This window comes from Esox lucius, chromosome 7 (assembly GCF_011004845.1).
Source record: "Esox lucius isolate fEsoLuc1 chromosome 7, fEsoLuc1.pri, whole genome shotgun sequence".
NCBI lineage: Eukaryota > Metazoa > Chordata > Actinopteri > Esociformes > Esocidae > Esox > Esox lucius.
The window spans coordinates 50,676,523-50,696,339 of NC_047575.1; the positions used below are offsets into that span (position 1 = coordinate 50,676,523).

General features: G+C 39.8%; 1 protein-coding gene across 3 annotated transcripts in view; it reads left to right on the plus strand.

The window, feature by feature from the left end:
• The window catches only part of nectin1a (nectin cell adhesion molecule 1a), a 49,336-nt gene that overhangs the window by 19,537 nt on the left and 9,982 nt on the right, over positions 1 to 19,817 (plus strand). For all 3 annotated transcript variants that reach the window (XM_034293460.1, XM_034293461.1, XM_034293462.1), the window contains exons 4-6: positions 10,440 to 10,556; positions 10,874 to 11,015; positions 16,328 to 16,445. In XM_034293460.1, the coding sequence (XP_034149351.1) occupies positions 10,440 to 10,556; positions 10,874 to 11,015; positions 16,328 to 16,445 (377 nt within the window). The remainder of the gene's footprint in view (positions 1 to 10,439; positions 10,557 to 10,873; positions 11,016 to 16,327; positions 16,446 to 19,817) is intronic.

Sequence of the window (19,817 nt, forward strand, 5' to 3'; positions counted from 1 at the left end):
GGCAGTGATATGGTTGAGAGCTCTAGCAACACGTTTGGAGTGGTCCATGTTTGAAATTCCCAGGATTGCAATGATACTGACCATGAAGTCGCGTTATAACTGAAGCTGGTGACTTGATAGACAAGAAGTCAGTATAACAGCATGTCCAGCCCCTTCATTATATCAGCCAATCATGTCACTCATCTAATTCCAGCTCCAAGGCGGCAGGGCGTGACAAGGCATGCCTTGTTATGCTGCAGTATATCGCGGCAAGTTACAGTGCCATGCAGCATGGACAAAAATAAGGATGGCCACCAGGGGCCACCTGTGAGAATGCCAAAACCTGCCTGAAATTGGTCTTTACTGCTTTTAAATCAAGCCTGTGTCTGGTTTTATATGACCATAATAAAACATTCAAATCCGCTGAATATTGTCTACTATTACCCTATTCACGGATTGCTATGTTACCGTGTTTGATTCTATAAACTCCCAACTGTCATGCAACATCTGAAATTATTGAATCATGATTTAGATTTTTGTAAAATAAACTAACCACATTTCTTTGATTAAGTACAATATGCCACAGTAGATCCAAACAAAGTAAAAGTATATACAATTACGCGTTTACCTGAAGGAAGTTACTGTTGGTAAATGGGCAGTAGGATACATGTTCAATCTATCATTGAGGTATATAGGACCCAGTATCTCTATTCCTGTGTTGATTAGGAGTAGAAGGAACCGTGAGCATGCAACCCATAAAGTAAACTTGTCTAATCTGTTAACTGTAACACGTCAACCTACTAGTCCAGGAATCCCTATTATATCTATTAAGCTGGCTTTACTTAATATCAGATCTCTGACCAACAAATCATTTTATGGTAAATTACATTATAATATCCTACAACCTAGATTTTATGTTTCTCACTGAAACATGGCTAACAGAAGATTGTGATGCTGCAATTCTTAACGATAGAGTATTTTAATGCCACATTTTTGAATGTCATGGATCGTGTTGCACCGGTAAAGGTAAAGGAAACCATGAGCAAACAGAATACCCCATTCTATTTGAAACAGTTTGACATCTTGAATTTTTAAACAAACTCTATAACAATGGATATACAGGCAATAGATAATAGCTCTCTGCAATCAGGTATCTGCCATTAAGCATTTTTTTTAAATGTATGGATGTATAAATAATAATAATAATACATTATATTTATAAAGAGCTTTTCAGGGACCCAAAGATGCTGTACAAAAGTGAAATGGAACAGAAAACAAACAGAAACAAAATAAATACTATGACAAAAAAACAAAGATTGAGAGTTTGGTATTTGGCAAGGCGATAGGTAGTTTGAACAGATTAGTCTTCAAGCGTTGCTAGAAGATGGGGATATTCTCAGAGTCACGGATGGTTTTGGGGAGAGAGTTCCAGAGACGAGGAGCAACCCTTGGGAATACCTTTGAGCTTGGACTTGGGGATTATGAGGTGTCCTGCAGTACTGGAACGGAGTGTGTTGGTTGGTTGATAGGGAAGAAGAAGGTCAGAGAGGTAGGCAGGGTCGATATTGTTTAAGGCTTTATATGTCAGTAGGAGGATCTTGTAGTTGATGCGTTGGGAGATAGGAAGCCAGTGTAACTCACAGAGGATAGGGGTGATATGCTGCCAGGACTTGGTGTGAGTGAGTTGTCTGGCCACAGAGTTTTGAACCATTTGGAGCTCATGGAGGGATGTAGATTTGATGCAAGTGAGTAGGGAGTTGCAGTAGTCAAGACGCGAGGTTATGAATGCATTTATTAGGGTTTCAGCAGCAGGACAGGAGAGGGAAGGTCTGAGTTTGGCAATGTTGCGAAAATGGAAGAATTAAGATTTTACAGTCTGATTGATGAAAAAGAGAGTGCAGAGTCCAGAATGACGCCAATGTTACGTGGATGGGGGGATGGAGAAACAACGGTGTCATCAGTGCTGAGATTGAAAGTGCCAGAAAGATTAGTGAGGGTAGATTTGGTTCCAATGAGTAGAAGTTCTGATTTGTCACTGTTTAGTTTGAGGGAGTTCCATCCATGCTTTTATTGCAGTCAGACAGGATACAATATGGGTCAGAGGTGGGTTGGTGAGAGACTTGGTGGCTAGATATATTTGTGTATCATCAGCATAGCAGTGGAAATTAAGGTTGAAGTGACAGAGGATTTGACCAAGGGGAAGGATGTAGATGATGAAGAGTAGGGGACCAAGTACTGAGCCCTGGCGGACACCTTGACCTACTGTGGCTGAATCTGAGTTTAGGCCTTTGAGTGAGATGAAATGGGTTTGGTTAGTGAGATAGAAGTTCAACCAGGAGAGTGCAGTTCCCTCAACACCCAGCCCCTCGAGCATGGTTAGCAGAATCTGGTGGTTAACGGTGTCAAAGGCAGCACTCAGGTCGAGGAGAATCAGTATGTTGAGGGAACTGGCTTCAGCAGAGAGGAGAAGGTCATTGACGACTTTGAGGGATGCAGTTTCTGTGCTATGAATTGGCCGGAAACCAGACTGAATTTTTCAGGAGGTAGGCTTGGAGCTGTGAGGAAACAATTAGTTCAAGAGTTTTTGCTAGGAAGTGGAGGTTGGAGATGGGACCGAAATTGTTAAGGATGGTGTTGTCTAGTCCAGGTTTCTTTAGGATGGAGGTGACAGCAGCAGCTTTGTAGCAGGAGGGGACAATACTGTTGGTGAGGGAGAGGTTGACCATGCTTGTGATGTGTGGACAGAGAGCTGGTATGGAGGCTTTAAGCAGGACTGTGGGAAGAGGATTGAGAGAGCAGGTATTATTTTTGGTCATTATGAGTTTTGTGATGTAAGGGGAATCAACCAGACTGAATGAGGAGAGGTGAAAGTCCTGGGGAGCAAGATGACAAATATGGAGGTTAAGAGTAGGGGGAGCTGTGGTAGATTTATTAGATAGTGAGGAGTTTATTGTTGTTATTTTATCTTTAAGAAACTGCAAAAAAGAGTTGGCTGAAATAGTTTGCTGACAGTATAGAAGAGGGTCTGGGAGTTCATACAGGAGCTGTTGAGATTGTTTGAGATGTAGGAGGACCTAACAGCATTGAGGGCATCTCTGTAATCTGAAAGGTGTTGTTTGTAGGATTCAGTGTGGACAGTGAGCCGCGATCTTCTCACCCGGCGTTCAAGGCGACGACCAACTTGCTTCATGGTTCGGGGCTCAGATGTAAACCAGGGGGATGAGGAGGTAAAAGAAACGTCTAGTTTTTAGTGGTGCCAGAGTGTTGAGGGAGACAGACATAGCAGTGCTGAGATGGTTAGCTTGTTCTTCAAGTGATTTGAGGGTAGAATTAATCAATTCGCTTTTGGAGGACGATAAATAAGGATGATGATCAGGGAGTTTGTTGATTTACAGACAATATATTCAAATGAGGTGATGGATGGAAAAGACAACTCAGTGATTTTAAAATGGGGTTTGTATAGTACAGCAAGGCCACCACCACAAACTGTTAGGCAGGGGTGGGACAGATAGCTAAAACCATTGGGAGTGGCTTGATTTAATATGAAAAATTTGCCACGCTTCAGTTAGGAATGTCCAGCTTGTTGTCCAGTGTTAATTCATAGAGCAGGGGGCTTCATTAGTCATGGAGCGTTTAGGAGAGCCAGGTTAGTAATGCAACATGTACAAGCAGAGTTGTAGATTGTGGTAGGTTGAAGGGAACGCAGGCTATTATGGTTTACAGTTGGACTGGATTTACACAGTGGATTACGTGAGTGAGACCAGAGGGAGATAATTTGGCCTGAAGGACTAGAGTTAACACACAGTTTGCGGCGTGAGCCTCGACGTGAGTAGGATGCCAGACAAACGGGCATGCGCCATTACATCAGAAGAAATTAGATTGTTTTTGTTCATGAATTGTAGATTCATGAACAAGATTGTTGTTTATTTGAAAGAAAACGGCTGGCGGGAACCACAGTAGTGCTGGGCAGAGGATTGCCAAAAGGAGTAGACAGGAGTCAACCGGCAGATACATGGCATCAATACTAGTTGAATTAAAGTCACAGGGGAAACCTGCTCTGCCAACCGGACATTCAATCAGCCCACAACGCAGACACCTATCATTTAGCACTAGCAGACACCTATCATTTAGCACTAGCAGACACCTATAATTTAGCACTAGCAGACACCTATCATTTAGCACTAGCAGACACCTATCATTTAGCACTAGCAGACACCTATCATTTAGCACTAGCAGACACCTATCATTTAGCACTAGCAGACACCTATCATTTAGCACTAGCAGACACCTATCATTTAGCACTAGCAGCCACTGTCAAACCATGTTATGAACAACATCCCAGACCAACAGAGAGAACCAGAGAGAAAGTGGAGACTTACTCATTGTAATTGACGGCAATGGCAAATGAGTGGAGACTTGCTTGCCAGTGCGAGCGCCAGAGGGAATTGAATAGTGGAGATGTCGTGGAGCTAGATAGTCATTCGGCATGTGCGGTAGTGGAGTAGTTGACAATAGACTTTAAAACGAGATAGAGAGTTCACACAGGCAGTCCAAAAGAGGTATTCCAGAGAAGGAGATGTGGAAATCCAACAGTAGTATATTCCAGGACAAGGCAGAGAGGGTCGACAGGATCAGAATGAGTAGTGCCCCGGTCAGGTGAGTTATCCAGTTGGAGGTAATCACAGCAACGTAGTCGATCAGGTGAGTTATCCAGTTGGAGGTAATCACAGCAACGTAGTCGATCAGGTGAGTTATCCAGTTGGAGGTAATCACAGCAACGTAGTCGATCAGGTGAGTTATCCAGTTGGAGGTAATCACAGCAACGTAGTCGATCAGGTGAGTTATCCAGTTGGAGGTAATCACAGCAACGTAGTCGATCAGGTGAGTTATCCAGTTGGAGGTAATCACAGCAACGTAGTCGATCAGGTGAGTTATCCAGTTGGAGGTAATCACAGCAACGCAGTCGATCAGGTGAGTTATCCAGTTGGAGGTAATCACAGCAACGCAGTCGATCAGGTGAGTTATCCAGTTGGAAGTAATCACAGCAACGTAGTCGATCAGGTGAGTTATCCAGTTGGAGGTAATCACAGCAACGTAGTCGATCAGGTGAGTTATCCAGTTGGAGGTAATCACAGAAACGTAGTCGATCAGGTGAGGTATCCAGTTGGAGGTAATCACAGCAACGTAGTCGATCAGGTGAGTTATCCAGTTGGAGGTAATCACAGCAACGCAGTCGATCAGGTGAGTTATCCAGTTGGAGGTAATCACAGCAACGTAGTCGATCAGGTGAGTTATCCAGTTGGAGGTAATCACAGCAACGTAGTCGATCAGGTGAGTTATCCAGTTGGAGGTAATCACAGCAACGTAGTCGATCAGGTGAGTTATCCAGTTGGAGGTAATCACAGCAACGTAGTCGATCAGGTGAGTTATCCAGTTGGAGGTAATCACAGCAACGCAGTCGATCAGGTGAGTTATCCAGTTGGAGGTAATCACAGCAACGCAGTCGATCAGGTGAGTTATCCAGTTGGAAGTAATCACAGCAACGTAGTCGATCAGGTGAGTTATCCAGTTGGAGGTAATCACAGCAACGTAGTCGATCAGGTGAGTTATCCAGTTGGAGGTAATCACAGTAATGCAGTCGAGACGATTAGCAGATGACAGGCGTACCATCAGCAGCCAATACAAAACAAAAAACAGTAAAACAACTGAACGTTTTAGAGAAGACAATAAGAAATAGTTGTACAGAGTTAGACAGTTCCAGTGAGACACCAGCAGATACTCTCAGCGGGAAGTAGAGTCGAGACGAGAACATACACATGATTCGCATCTATACTGAACACCTGTAGACCAGGGGCGGCGCCAGCCGATTTTGACGGGATGTTTTGAGTGTAGCCCCGAATCTCGAATGAGGGACATTTTTTATTATTTTTATTTTTATTTTTTTTAAGCCTATGTAAACCCGCGAAATCATAAGTTGTCCTATTTCGTTGCGCTTTGGCTTTGCACGTACTGCATACAGCCTGTAAAAATATACCTTAAAAATAATCTAGCCATATAGGCCGTTTCTTCCTCCCTTTTGAATATGTAGCAGGTAGGGGAGGGGCTAGCCTAGTAGCAAAGAGCGTGCGATTTAATAACGACAGACAGCGAGCGGGAAATGAAAATGAAGCAAACAAGACTTTGGGGATTCTTTGGAAAGAAGTCAGTGGGTAAGAAATGAATTCAGTTTTTTTATCCTTTAAATCTAAATATCATCTTCTGGCTGTCTTTCACTGTATGTCTATTTGTTAACTACTGTAGCTAGTTATTAGGCTACTAGCATCACTTACTAGTAGCATCTGATATAAGTTAGTATGATACTAGCAAGCAAGTGATAGAAGATTGCTCAATCAAATATAAAATAATGTGATCATCAATCATTAAACAGTGTGTAAATCAAAAGTAAAAAAAAAAACGCTTAATATTACCAAATGAAATGAAGGGGAAGTTAACCCACAAATAGTCTATAACAACTTTCTGTGAAGGTTTGGACTTTGGACTCGATCTACTCCATCTGTGTTTTTATTATTATTCTGAATCCGTTCTGAATCTGATCAAGGTGTAGTCTTTAACTTTTTTTGTTTAAAATGTTGCCTTTCTTTATGAAAGTTACCAACAATCAAGTGTTGATAAAAAAAATGCAACATGAAGCTAATGAAATGTTTTTAAAATTAAGGTACAGTTATAGTTTTTTTTTTAATGAAAATAAATCTTTTTTTTTATAAAAAAATATCTACATTTAAACATAATAGTATACTGTGCAAGTGCAAACATAATACAAAATAGTGAACCATAAGTATATTTTTATGTTGACTTGCAAGTATACTCCCTGCTGAAAAATCCAGCTAAAACCAGCCTAAGCTGGTTGGCTGGTCTTAGCTGGTTTAAGCTGGAAGTAGCTGGTATATCAGGTTGGTTTTTAGCTTGTCTTAGCTGGTCAGGCTGGAAGACCAGCTAAAACCAGCTAGGCCAGGCTGGAAGACCAGCTAAAACCAGCTAGGCCAGGCTGGGAGACCATCTTTTAGCTGGATTTTTCAGCAGGGCTTGCAGTATACAAGACAAAAGCAAGTGGTGAGAAAGACAAAAGCAAGTGGTGAGAAAGACAAAAGCAGGTGATGTGAAAGACAAAAGCAAGTGGTGAGAAAGACAAAAGCAGGTGATGTGAAAGACAAAAGCAAGTGATGTGAAAGACAAAAGCAGGTGATGTGAAAGACAAAAGCAAGTGATGTGAAAGACTACAACAGGTGATGTGAAAGACTACAGCAGGTGATGTGAAAGACAAAAGCAAGTGATGAGAAAGACAAAAGCAGGTGGATGAGAGTAATATAACAAATATAGAAGGACATACCAGATAGACAGCAAGAGTTGAATAGTGTATGTTGTATGTTGACTCTGTGTATGTGTATTGAGCATAATGTAAAGATGTACTGTATATTGTTATCATGCTCAGTTGAGCAATGGTTATGTTTTCCATATCCAAAACAAAGGTTATGCTCAGTTGAGCACTGAGAGGATGTTAGCCTGCCTTGAATATAATGTTAAAGATTTATTTTGACTGAAAGTAAAGTGTTACTGTAATAAAAAAAAACTCTTCGAGTGATCCCTGTATTTGCATAAAATGCTCTGGGCTAAGCCCCGGATGTCCTTCAATGCTGGAAACGCCCCTGCTGTAGACCTGTATCAAATCTCCCTTTTATAGCCAAGATCCTTGAGAAGGTTGTCTTCAGTCAACTCAGTAATTTTGTGAACTCAAGCGTCTCTTAGACAAATTTCAGTCAGGCTTCCGACCCCACCACAGTACTGAAACGGCCTTGAAAGGTTCTTAATTTTGATCAATGTTGATCAACCTTTTATTAATTTATTACGTCCTTGCTAAATAATGTTTATTTTTTTTAATTTAGGCTACATTACTTAACCAAAATCTTCGAATTGTTGTATATATTGGTTTTCAGAAGAAGAAAATAACAACTCTTTTCAAAATGTATAATGTTCCTTGAGCATCAAATTGATAACATCAGTAGGCTAGCTATTTTAGAATGTTTTCTGAAGGATCATGTGACACTGAACTAATGATGTTAAAAATCAGCTTTGATTACAGGAATAAATTACACTTTACTTTATATTCACATATAAAACTGCAGTATTATTGGAATAATATTTCACAATATTACTGTATTTTTGATCAAATAAATATAGCCTTAGTGAGCATAAGAGAACATAAAACTTTGAGAAACACTTTTTAAAACTTTTCACTGGTAGGCTACTGTGTGTGTATTTATGTTTCTGTGTGTATATATAATTTAAATACTACTACTACTATTATTATTATTATTATGTATGTGGAAACTCATGACTCAATTAGGTCAAAATGATTAAACCTTTCAAATTTAATTATGTACTATCGAACATTTCATTAACCACAAAAAAAATACCTTTAAAAACTTAAAAACACTTAATACTGACAAGTTACAAACTGTTTTCAAAAGATACCACACAAAGTAATAGACTTGAGTGCAAACTTCCATAAAATAGCACATTACTTTTCCTAACAGGAGTAGGAAAACAAGAGTTTATGACATACAAAATGTTCAACAAAAAAAATAAAAAAATACAATCAGGAGACACTGAAGTGAAGATAATTGTTTAGTCAACAAATTAAGTGATGACAGAACGTCTTTGTCAATTCTACTTTAAAAGTGTACTCGCCTCGAGGATCGTTCAGCTGTTTTCTTGCCCAAAATGCTAAAGTTACATTTAAACTACAAATTGATGGCACATGCGCACAAATCCATTTTGCTCAGAGAGAGTGGCAGAAAAAATAAGTGACATAGGCCTAATATCCAAACAACATGATGTTTTTATTAAACACTACAGGACTACAAAAAACACTGATAAGAAGTTGCATGATGTTCTTTTAAATCATCTTTATTAGCATCTAACATTTTAGAGATTGAATAGACAAAACCGAAATAAAATGCTCATAGGCTATAGGCTACTGACTAACTTCACACAAAAATACAGAGCTGTCTATAACTATTTTTGATCTTGTGACCATTGATTTATCTATTTTATTCAGTCAGCCTTATTTGTAGCCTATAGGTCTAATAAATATTAACATTAATTTGATTTAATTTCTGATATTTTAAAACCCAACGCAAAAAAAAATGAAATTTGTAATGGCACAAACCAGCACAAACGAAGCACAAACGAACGAGACCATTTTGGGTGAATTTGGAGCATGTGGGGGGGCTGAGTGACCTCAGATTGACCAGAAAATATTATTTTAATATCTAAAAAATGGAAGCAGCACAAACGAAACGTTTTACAGCAGAAACCAGCACAAACGGAGCACAAACTAACAAGACTATTTTGGGTGAATTTGGAGCATGTGGGGGGGCTGGTGACATCATCGTCTATAATTCAATGTCTAATATTTTAAAACCGAACGCAGCACAAACAAAACTTTTACTGGCACAAACCAGCACAAACGTAGCACAAACAAACGAGAATATTTTGGGTGAATTTGGAGCATGTGGGGGGGCTGGTGACGTCATTGTCTATAATTCAATGTCGAATATTTTAAAACCCAATGCATCACAAACAAAACTTTTACCGGCACAAACCAGCACAAACGAAGCACAAACGAACGAGACTATTTTGGGTGAATTTGGAGAATGTGGGGGGGCTGGTGACGTCATCGTCTATAATTCAATGTCTAATATTTTAAAACCCAATGCAGCACAAACGAAACTTTTACCGGCACAAACGAAGCACAAACAAACGAGAATATTTTGGGTGAATTTGGAGAATGTGGGGGGGCTGGTGACGTCATCGTCTATAATTCAATGTTGAATATTTTAAAACCCAATGCAGCACAAACAAAACTTTTTACAGCACAAACCAGCACAAACGTAGCACAAACGAACGAGACTATTTTGGGTGAATTTGGAGCATGTGGGGGGGCTGGTGACGTCCTTGTCTATAATTCAATGTCGAATATTTTAAAACCCAATGCAGCACAAATGAAACTTTTACCGGCACAAACCAGCACAAACGAACGAGACTATTTTGGGTGAATTTGGAGAATGTGGGGGGGCTGTTTGACCTCAGATTGACCTAAAAACATTATGTTAATATCTAAAAAACCGAAGCAGCACAAATTAAACTTTTTACAGCACAAACCAGCACAAACGGAGCACAAACGAACGAGCATAGTTTGAGGACGTTTTGCGTTGGTGGGGGGGCCAACTTCACGCAGGTGTATACCATGTGTGTTCTATAGGGTGTATACCATGGGTATTCTATAGGGTGTATACCATGGGTATTCTATAGGGTGTATCCTGTATGGTGTACAGTGTACTGTGTGCTTTCTTTGCAACTGATTAATACAACATAAAAACCTCCTTCCCACATCCTTCCAGGTAACATGGCAGAAGGTGATTAATGGCACAAAGCAGAATGTTGCGATAGCTAACCCATCTCTAGGTGTGTCTGTGGCTACACCCTTCAAAGACAGAGTCAACTTCAAAAACCCTGCGGTGAGGATTTTCTGTTGGGGCTGTGGTTGTGTTTGTTATGGTTCTTTAATGTTGTATTGTGGTTATGTTATGGTTGTTTAATATTGTATTGTGGTTATGTTATGGTTATTTAATATTGTATTGTGGTTATGTTATGGTTATTTAGTATTGTGTTGTGGTTATGCTTTGTTGACTTGTGGTCGTATTGCTTATTTGTTTATTTTAGTATGGTTTATTATATTATTGTTATTTTATCCTATGGTATAGAGTAATAATAGTGTTGTGGTTATACTAAGGCTATCTAGTGGTTGTGGTCATGACATTTGTCTTACTGGAAGGTGCGGAGGAGAACACCGTCCCTGCAAGACACCACTCTGACCCTCGCGTCTTTGAAACTGTCTGACGAGGCCCGTTACATCTGTGAATACACCACATTCCCTGCTGGAAATAGAGAAAGCATGGTCAACCTCACAGTCTATGGTAAAACAGCACAACAACAACCGCAGCCAAAACACAACCACACAACACTCATTCAAACACATGAGTAACCACTAACCAACCACACCACGACACAACCACAACCAGAAAATCCAGAACTACAACACCAACATAAAATCAGTACCAAACCTGTCTCTGTATTGTCAGGTAGGTTTTACATAACTGGCTGGCAATCAATATAGTGTGATAGGTAAAACAATGCTGGTGTTATTATAACACTATGAATGGATAAGGTCAGACTGGGATAATTTAAACAGTATGATAGGATGAAATAAGCCTAGGATAATAAAACAATATGATTGGATGAAATTATGCTGGGATATTTGAAGTATTATGAAAAAATGAAATATGCCTATACAAGTCTACACCACTGTAAAAACACCATCATAATGCAATTAGGTCTACACCACTGTAAAAACACCATCATAATGCAATTAGGTCTACACCACTGACTAAACACCAACATAATGCAATTACATCTACACCACTGACTAAACACCAACATAATGCAATTATGTCTACACCACTGACTAAACACCAACATAATGCAATTACATCTACACCACTGACAAAACACCATCATAATGCAATTACATCTACGCCACTGATTAAACACCAACATAATGCAATTACATCTACACCACTAAAAAAACACCATCATAATGCAATTACATCTACACCACTGACAAAACACCATCATAATGCAGTTATGTCTACACCACTGACTAAACACCATCATAATGCAATTACATCTACACCACTGACTAAACACCAACATAATGCAATTACATCTACACCAATGACAAAACACCATCATAATGCAATTACATCTACACCACTGAAAAAACACCATCATAATGCAGTTATGTCTACACCAATGACAAAACACCATCATAATGCAATTAGGTCTACACCACTGACTAAACACCAACATAATGCAATTACATCTACACCACTGACAAAACACCATCATAATGCAATTACATCTACACCACTGAAAAAATACCATCATAATGCAGTTATGTCTACACCACTGAAAAAACACCATCATAATGCAATTACATCTACACCACTGACAAAACACCATCATAATGCAATTACATCTACACCACTGACAAAACACCATCATAATGCAGTTCTACACCACTGAAAAACACCATCATAATGCAGTTATGTCTACACCAATGACAAAACACCCTCATAATGCAGTTAGGTCTACACCAATGACAAAACACCATCATAATGCAGTTATGTCTACACCAATGACAAAACACCATCATAATGCAGTTCTACACCACTGACTAAACACCTACATAATGCAATTACATCTACACCAGTTCTACACCACTGACAAAACACAATTATAATATAATTACATCCAAACCACTGACTAAACACACAACACCAACTTTCAGCTTGGCACAGCAGTTATTTTAACATCCAAAATGTACTAGAACCACTGTTTAGAATTCATAGCAGTATGATACAGGAATGAATCAGACATGATACAATATGCTTCAATATGGATGATGTACTTTTTTGGCATTGAGTGATTCCAAAGTACAAACAAATATTTGTTGTATTTACACCATCGACAGATTTAGTATGTTTTCTCACTTACAAAGCATGTAGAGGTCTATAATTTTAATCATAGGTACTCTTCAAATGTGAGTGACGGAATCTAAAAGAAAAATCCAGAAAATCACATTGTATGATTTTTAAGAAATTTATTTTCATTTTATTGCATGACATAAGTATTTGATACATCAGAAAAGCAGCACTTAATATTTGGTAGAGAAACCTTTGTTTGCAATTACAGAGATCATATGTTTCCTGTAGGTTTTGACCAGGTTTGCACACACTGCAGCAGGGATTTTGGCCCCATACAGACCTTCTCCAGATCCTTCAGGTTTCGGGGCTGTCGCTGGGCAATACAGACTTTCAGCTCCCTCCAAAGATTTTCTATTGGGTTCAGGTCTGGAGACTTGCTAGGCCACTCCAGGACCTTGATATGCTTCTTACGGAGCCACTCCTTAGTTGCCCTGGCTGTGTGTTTCGGGTCGTTGTCATGCTGGAAGACCCAGCCACGACCCATCTTCAATGCTCTTACTGAGGGAAGGAGGTTATTTGCCAAGATCTCGCGATACATGGCCCCATCCATCCTCCAAAAAGCTCTATTTTGTCTCATTAGACCACATGACCTTCTCCCATTCCTCCTCTGGATCATCCAGATGGTTTTCTGGATTGGCAAACTTCAGACGGGCCTGGACATGTGCTGGCTTGAGCAGGGGGATCTTGCGTGCGCTGCAGGATTTTAATCTATGACGGCGTAGTGTGTTACTAATGGTTTTCTTTGAGACTGTGGTCCCAGCTCTCTTCAGGTCATTGACCAGTTCTTGCCGTGAAGTTCTGGGCTGATCCCTCACCTTCCTCATGAACATTGATGCCCCACAAGGTGAGATTTTGCATGGAGCCCCAGACCGAGGGAGATTGACCATTATCTTGAACTTCTTCTGTTTTCTAATAATTGCGCCAACAGTTGTTGCCTTCTCACCAAGCTGCTTGCCTATTCTCCTGTAGGCCATCTCATCCTTGTGCAGGAGTACAATTTTATCCCTGATGTCCTTACACAGCTCTCTGGTCTTGGCCATTGTGGAGAGGTTGAAGTCTGTTTGATTGAGTGTGTGGACAGGTGTCTTTTATACAGGTAACAAGTTCAAACAGGTGCAGTTAATACTGGTAATGAGTGGAGAACAGGAGGGCTTCTTAAAAAAAAACTAAGAGGTCTGTGAGAGCCGGAATTCTTGGTTGGTAGGTGATCAAATACTTACATCATGCAATAAAATGCTAATTAATTTTTTTTAAATCATACAATGTGATTTTCTGGATTTTTGTTTTAGATTCCATCTCCCCGAGTTGAAGTGTACCTATGATAAAAATGACAGACCACTACATGCTTTGTAAGTAGGAAAACCTGCAAAATCGTCAGTGTATCAAATACTTGTCCTCCCCACTGTACTTAATAGATTTAATATACTACTAAATGTTCCTGTCCTCCTCAATTTGCACTTTTGGTTAGATGCAAACTGCATATATTTTTTTTGATCTGTATTATATTTCAACTTAGTATTACTGTGGAAATGTAGCAATTTTTTGTCTTATTAAATTTTGTGTTGTATTAGGTTTTGAACTTTAACAGTTTAACAGTTTTGAAAAGAGTGTGTAAATATGTGCAAATTGGCCTGTAGGTACATAGTAATTTGTATTTTCAAAGATAGTCATTTTGTGCCAAAGCAATGAAATATTATCCACAGTTTAGCCCCCATGGACTGCTGTTGTGCTCACTGTGTGAAGAGTTTTGAAAATGTGACCTAAGTATTGAGAAATGGGTCCTAGTGATTATAATTAGCAGATGTTGTACTGCATGAATCTACATAAATAGAAAGGCTTAAAAAAATATATACAATTTATTTGTTTGGCATTAAAGGTTTCACTACAACAAAAGCACAAAAAGTTAAATTACAGTAGAGTAATCAATACAAAATATTACTGTAATGTCCCAGAAACAACAATAACAGTGATATCCCCGGCTAGGCAATGTGGAAAATATCATCCCTTTTTAGACAACGGGGAAAATATCCAACCCTTCTATATCCAACCTTTCCATATCCAACCCTTCCATATCCAACCGTTCCATATCCAACCCTTCCATATCCAGCCGTTCCATATCCAACCGTTCCATATCCAACTCTTCCATATCCATCCTTTCCATATCCAACCCTTCCATATCCAACCCTTCTATATCCAACCCTTCTATATCCAACCCTTCCATATCCAACCCTTCTATATCCAACCCTTCCATATCCAACCCTTCTATATCCAACCCTTCTATATCCAACCCTTCTATATCCAACCCTTCTATATCCAACCCTTCCGTATCCAACCCTTCAATATCCAACCCTTCCGTATCCAACCCTTCTATATCCAACCCTTCTATATCCAACCCTTCTATATCCAACCCTTCCATATCCAACCCTTCTATATCCAACCCTTCTATATCCAACCCTTCTATATCCAACCCTTCTATATCCAACCCTTCCGTATCCAACCCTTCCGTATCCAACCCTTCCGTATCCAACCCTTCCGTATCCAACCCTTCTATATCCAACCCTTCTATATCCAACCCTTCTATATCCAACCCTTCCATATCCAACCCTTCTATATCCAACCCTTCTATATCCAACCCTTCTATATCCAACCCTTCCATATCCAACCCTTCCATATCCAACCCTTCTATATCCAACCCTTCTATATCCAACCCTTCCATATCCAACCCTTCCATATCCAACCCTTCTATATCCAACCCTTCTATATCCAACCCTTCTATATCCAACCCTTCTATATCCAACCCTTCTATATCCAACCCTTCCGTATCCAACCCTTCCATATCCAACCCTTCCATATCCAACCCTTCCATATCCAACCCTTCTATATCCAACCCTTCCATATCCAACCCTTCTATATCCAACCCTTCTATATCCAACCCTTCCATATCCAACCCTTCTATATCCAACCCTTCCATATCCAACCCTTCCATATCCAACCCTTCTATATCCAACCCTTCCGTATCCAACCCTTCTATATCCAACCCTTCCGTATCCAACCCTTCCGTATCCAACAAAGTCAAACAAAAGTGAAAAGTGTGTTGCAGAATTGCAAATAAAGTACACAGCATAAAATGTGTATGGTTAGGCATGGTTACAAAAGTTAAGGTTCTGATGCTTTTGTCTAAGCATTCACTTTCAGTGTGTAAGCAATTGGCAAAAACAATAAGGGCAAAATTTGAATGTAAAATTACGATTAATCAAAAATAACTACAGAAGATAATGCAATTAATGACGATACATTATTCTTATTGTGTGATAGCACCAATTAGAATAATATTAACCATGTCTACAAGGTTTAATAAGAATTCTGGGAACTCATTAAAGAACATTGTTTACAGCCCAGGGGTCTGTAAATAGCAGCTATGTAATACAATTTATTAGCCTGCATAGATTTCATGAGTAATAGACTTTACCCCGTAATGTGTTTAAGTGTAAATGTATATTTGGTGTTTTCTCCATCCCCTTTTATGTGATATGTGGCAGATATGATCTGATGGTATGTTGTTGTCTGTTGTGATTAGTTAAAATGTAATGGCGTTGTCTTTTGTGATTAGCTAAGATTTGATGTTGTCTGTTGTGATTAGTTACGATGTGATATTGTTGTCTTTTGTTGTGTTGTTCGTCCAGCTCGACCTTTGACCCGGATGAGTTTGTCAACGCCCACCCTGGTGGCTCGGCCAACAAATCTGAAGACCCCAGTTGCCACGTGCCTTTCAGCAAATGGGAAGCCTCCAGGAACTATCAGGCAAGCAGTAACAGTTTGCAAGTGTGTGTTCTTATGTGTGTGTGAGTTTGCATGTGTGTGATTAACACTCTAAAGCTTTGTGAAACATATTGTTGCTCTTGATTAGATGCAAAATTTCTAAATGTAAACAACAGTTACTATTTAAACCCTTGAACATTTCTCTCATGTTACATTACAGTGAGCCTAAACTGAAACTGTATACGGTTATATTGCCACTGTTTCTGGCATGGAAACGTTCGTCTTCAGTCTCGCTAGAAATTGCTCAATTCTCATGATTATTCGTAGGAAGTTAGTAGATACTAGTAAGCCTATTACTGGCTAATAAGCTGTTCAAACGGCCAGTGGCAAAAGCCACACAGTTCATAGACGCTATGTTGGAGGTAAACCTAATAAGAAACGTTAGTCAGTTGGAGTCTAGTGACTGTTGAACATGTAATGCTGTGGCGTAGTGGTTAAAGTCAGTGCCTCTCATGTGGAAGACATCGAATCTATTGAGAGCAATGACATTTATTAATTATTTCTGGTTGATTCCATGATTCTCGCGTCTTTTCACTTGTTGAAAAAGTCAGTTATCATCCCCTTTATTGATAGTTATTGTATCAATGTCATTCACGAATGAAAGGAAAAAGTATATTGTTTTGCCATGAAAGAAAAAATACGTTCATATGCCATGAAATGAAATAGGTTTGGCAGACTCGCTAGCAATTGCTCAATTCTTATGACTATTCCAGAAAGTTAGTAGATACTGGTAAAGCTTATTACTGGTTAATGCACTGTTAAAACGGCCAGTGGCAAACGCCATACATAGATGCTATTTGTGGTGGAGGTTGTGGTGGTAAGTTGGAGTCAAATTACCACAGCACTGAACCCAGACACATGTGGGGAGGACTATGACACATCACAGAATACAAAGGGAGGAATAGCAATGATGCTCGTCCTGCCACCGTGCTCCCTGACCAGCTTCTATACACATTTTGAGGAGACCAACACCATTCCTTCAGTGAGGTTTGCTGAGGACCAGGACAACTACTCTCTGTCACTAACCAAGGCTGACGAGGAGAGTTTAAAAAAACGTAACCCTCGGAAGTCACCCCTCGAAAGCCTGATGGCATTCCAGGCCGTCTCCTCAGGGGGTGCGCTGACCAACTAGTGGAGGTTTTCACCTCCATATTCAACCTCTCCTGGTCTCTGTCTGTAGTCCCCTTCTGCTTCAAACAGACCACCATTGTCCATGTACTGAAGAAATCTTCCATCACCTGCCTGAATGACTACCGCTCTGTAGCACTGACCTCCACCATCATGACGTGCTTTGAGCGGCTCGTTAGAACTCACTTCCTGACACTTTGGACCCCTTTTAATTTGCATACCACCAAAATAGATTTACGGATGATGCCATCGCCCTGACAACACACACCGCCCTGGAAAAAGCCAACACATACGTGAGGATGCTGTTTGTGGACTACAGCTCTGCATTCAACAATATTGTGCCCACTAAGATTGTTCCTAAGCTCAAGACTCTGGGACTTAACACCTCCCTTTGCAATTGGATCCTGGACATCCTGACGGGCGGTGACCCCACAGGGCTGTGTACTCAGTCCCCTCCTGTACTCCCTGTTCATGCATGACTGCGTGGCCACACCCAACTCCAACATCATCCTCAAACTCACAGATGATACAACCATCCTGGGTCTCATCTCCAACAACAATGAGACCACTTACAGAGAAGAGGTAAGGAATCTGGCTACATGGTGCCAGGAAAACAACCTGTGATGGTAATTCCATTGATCTATTTTAGGAGTAAGTACAGAGCCAAAATTCTCTTGGCATAATTAGCAGTTTTTTTGCAAATAGAGAGATGCGTCAAAAGCTTACAGAATAAACCTGTGAGGAATCTCTGAGGAAAATACATGAACAGTCAGTATTTATTACAGTTAAAAGGAGTGTGGTAAGATACTGCCCAGCTGTCTTATGTCACATAGGTTTTACCCAAAGTGCAAGCAATCCCCCCACCTTATCGTTCTTGCCCTAGGTGTTTACTGTCAAGGGGGTAGGGAAACATCATAAAAGACAACATTCCTGAAGAACAAATGACAGATTATTGGTTTATGCAGATTAACAGATGTTTAAGAGAACCCAGTGATCTTTTAATATTATTCAAACATGTCACAAACAAAGACCAGAGTTACATACCAGGTAATAGAAACGCAGACATTTCTCAAATATACATTAGTTAAAACATTTCCATAATAATCCTCTCTCTCAACGTCTGCAATACTAAAGAGATGATCAGCAGTTTAAAAAGAGTACTGTAAACTAGCAGCAATATTGGTAGTGGTATTGAAATTATAGATATGGCAATTATGGCAATAATATACATAACATTGGAAAGCACTCTGTCAAGCTCCTGAAGTTTGCAGATGAAACCACCCTCATCAGACTTATTTCAAGTCTGTCTATAGGTGGTAGATTGACCATCTGGTGTCCTGGTGCAGTCAGAACAACTTGGAGCTCAACGCCCTTAAGACAGTGGAGGTGATAGTGGACTTCAGGAGAAACCCAGATGCCCTCTGTGATGGCAATTTCTAAAATTCCAAAGTTCTATGAAAATGGTAGGTAAGACAGGAGAAATCAATTGCGCAATAAACGGTTTTAATCTTGCTTGCAAGGAGAAAGTATACAGGTTACAAAGTAACGGTGGATAGTTTCTAAATAAAAACATCATTTCGACAGTATTTATTACATAGGAAGAAGGGGTGTGGTAAGATGCTGCCATCTGTTTCATGTCAATCAAACACCTTTCCCTTTGTTCTATCACACATGTCAAATGCTATCTTCCCCCACCTTATCCTTCCTGCAATAATGTTTACCCAAAGGGGCCAACTGGCCTTACTGCCCCCTTGCTGTATCTTCTCCTATCCTGTCCTAAAACCCATTGATCTGCATCTGGACAGACAATAGATGTCCCCTATGCAAATACCAGGTCCCACACATTCCTGTACCTATCTTAACAGTGGGACTCAGTCCTTTATACAATCAGAATACATTGTATAAGAAATTTCCACAACAATCCATCCTCTTGATACCATGTCAAACCTTGGTATCAAACCTTAAACAGTTCACTCATTAGGATGTAGACTGCAACAAAACAGTACTCTTTAACAACATGACCCAGTCAATATTATTATCCTAATGATTAGAGAACTGAACAAATCTGAAATGTCTGGATCCTCCTTTGCATTCTTCTAGATCATTACCTTCCGTATTAACTCCAAGATCACACATTGTCATCATACAGAATTATAACATAGTACCGCAAAACTTTTATGTTAAAATCATCATAAACACCTATCACTGAATGCATCCTTCAATTCA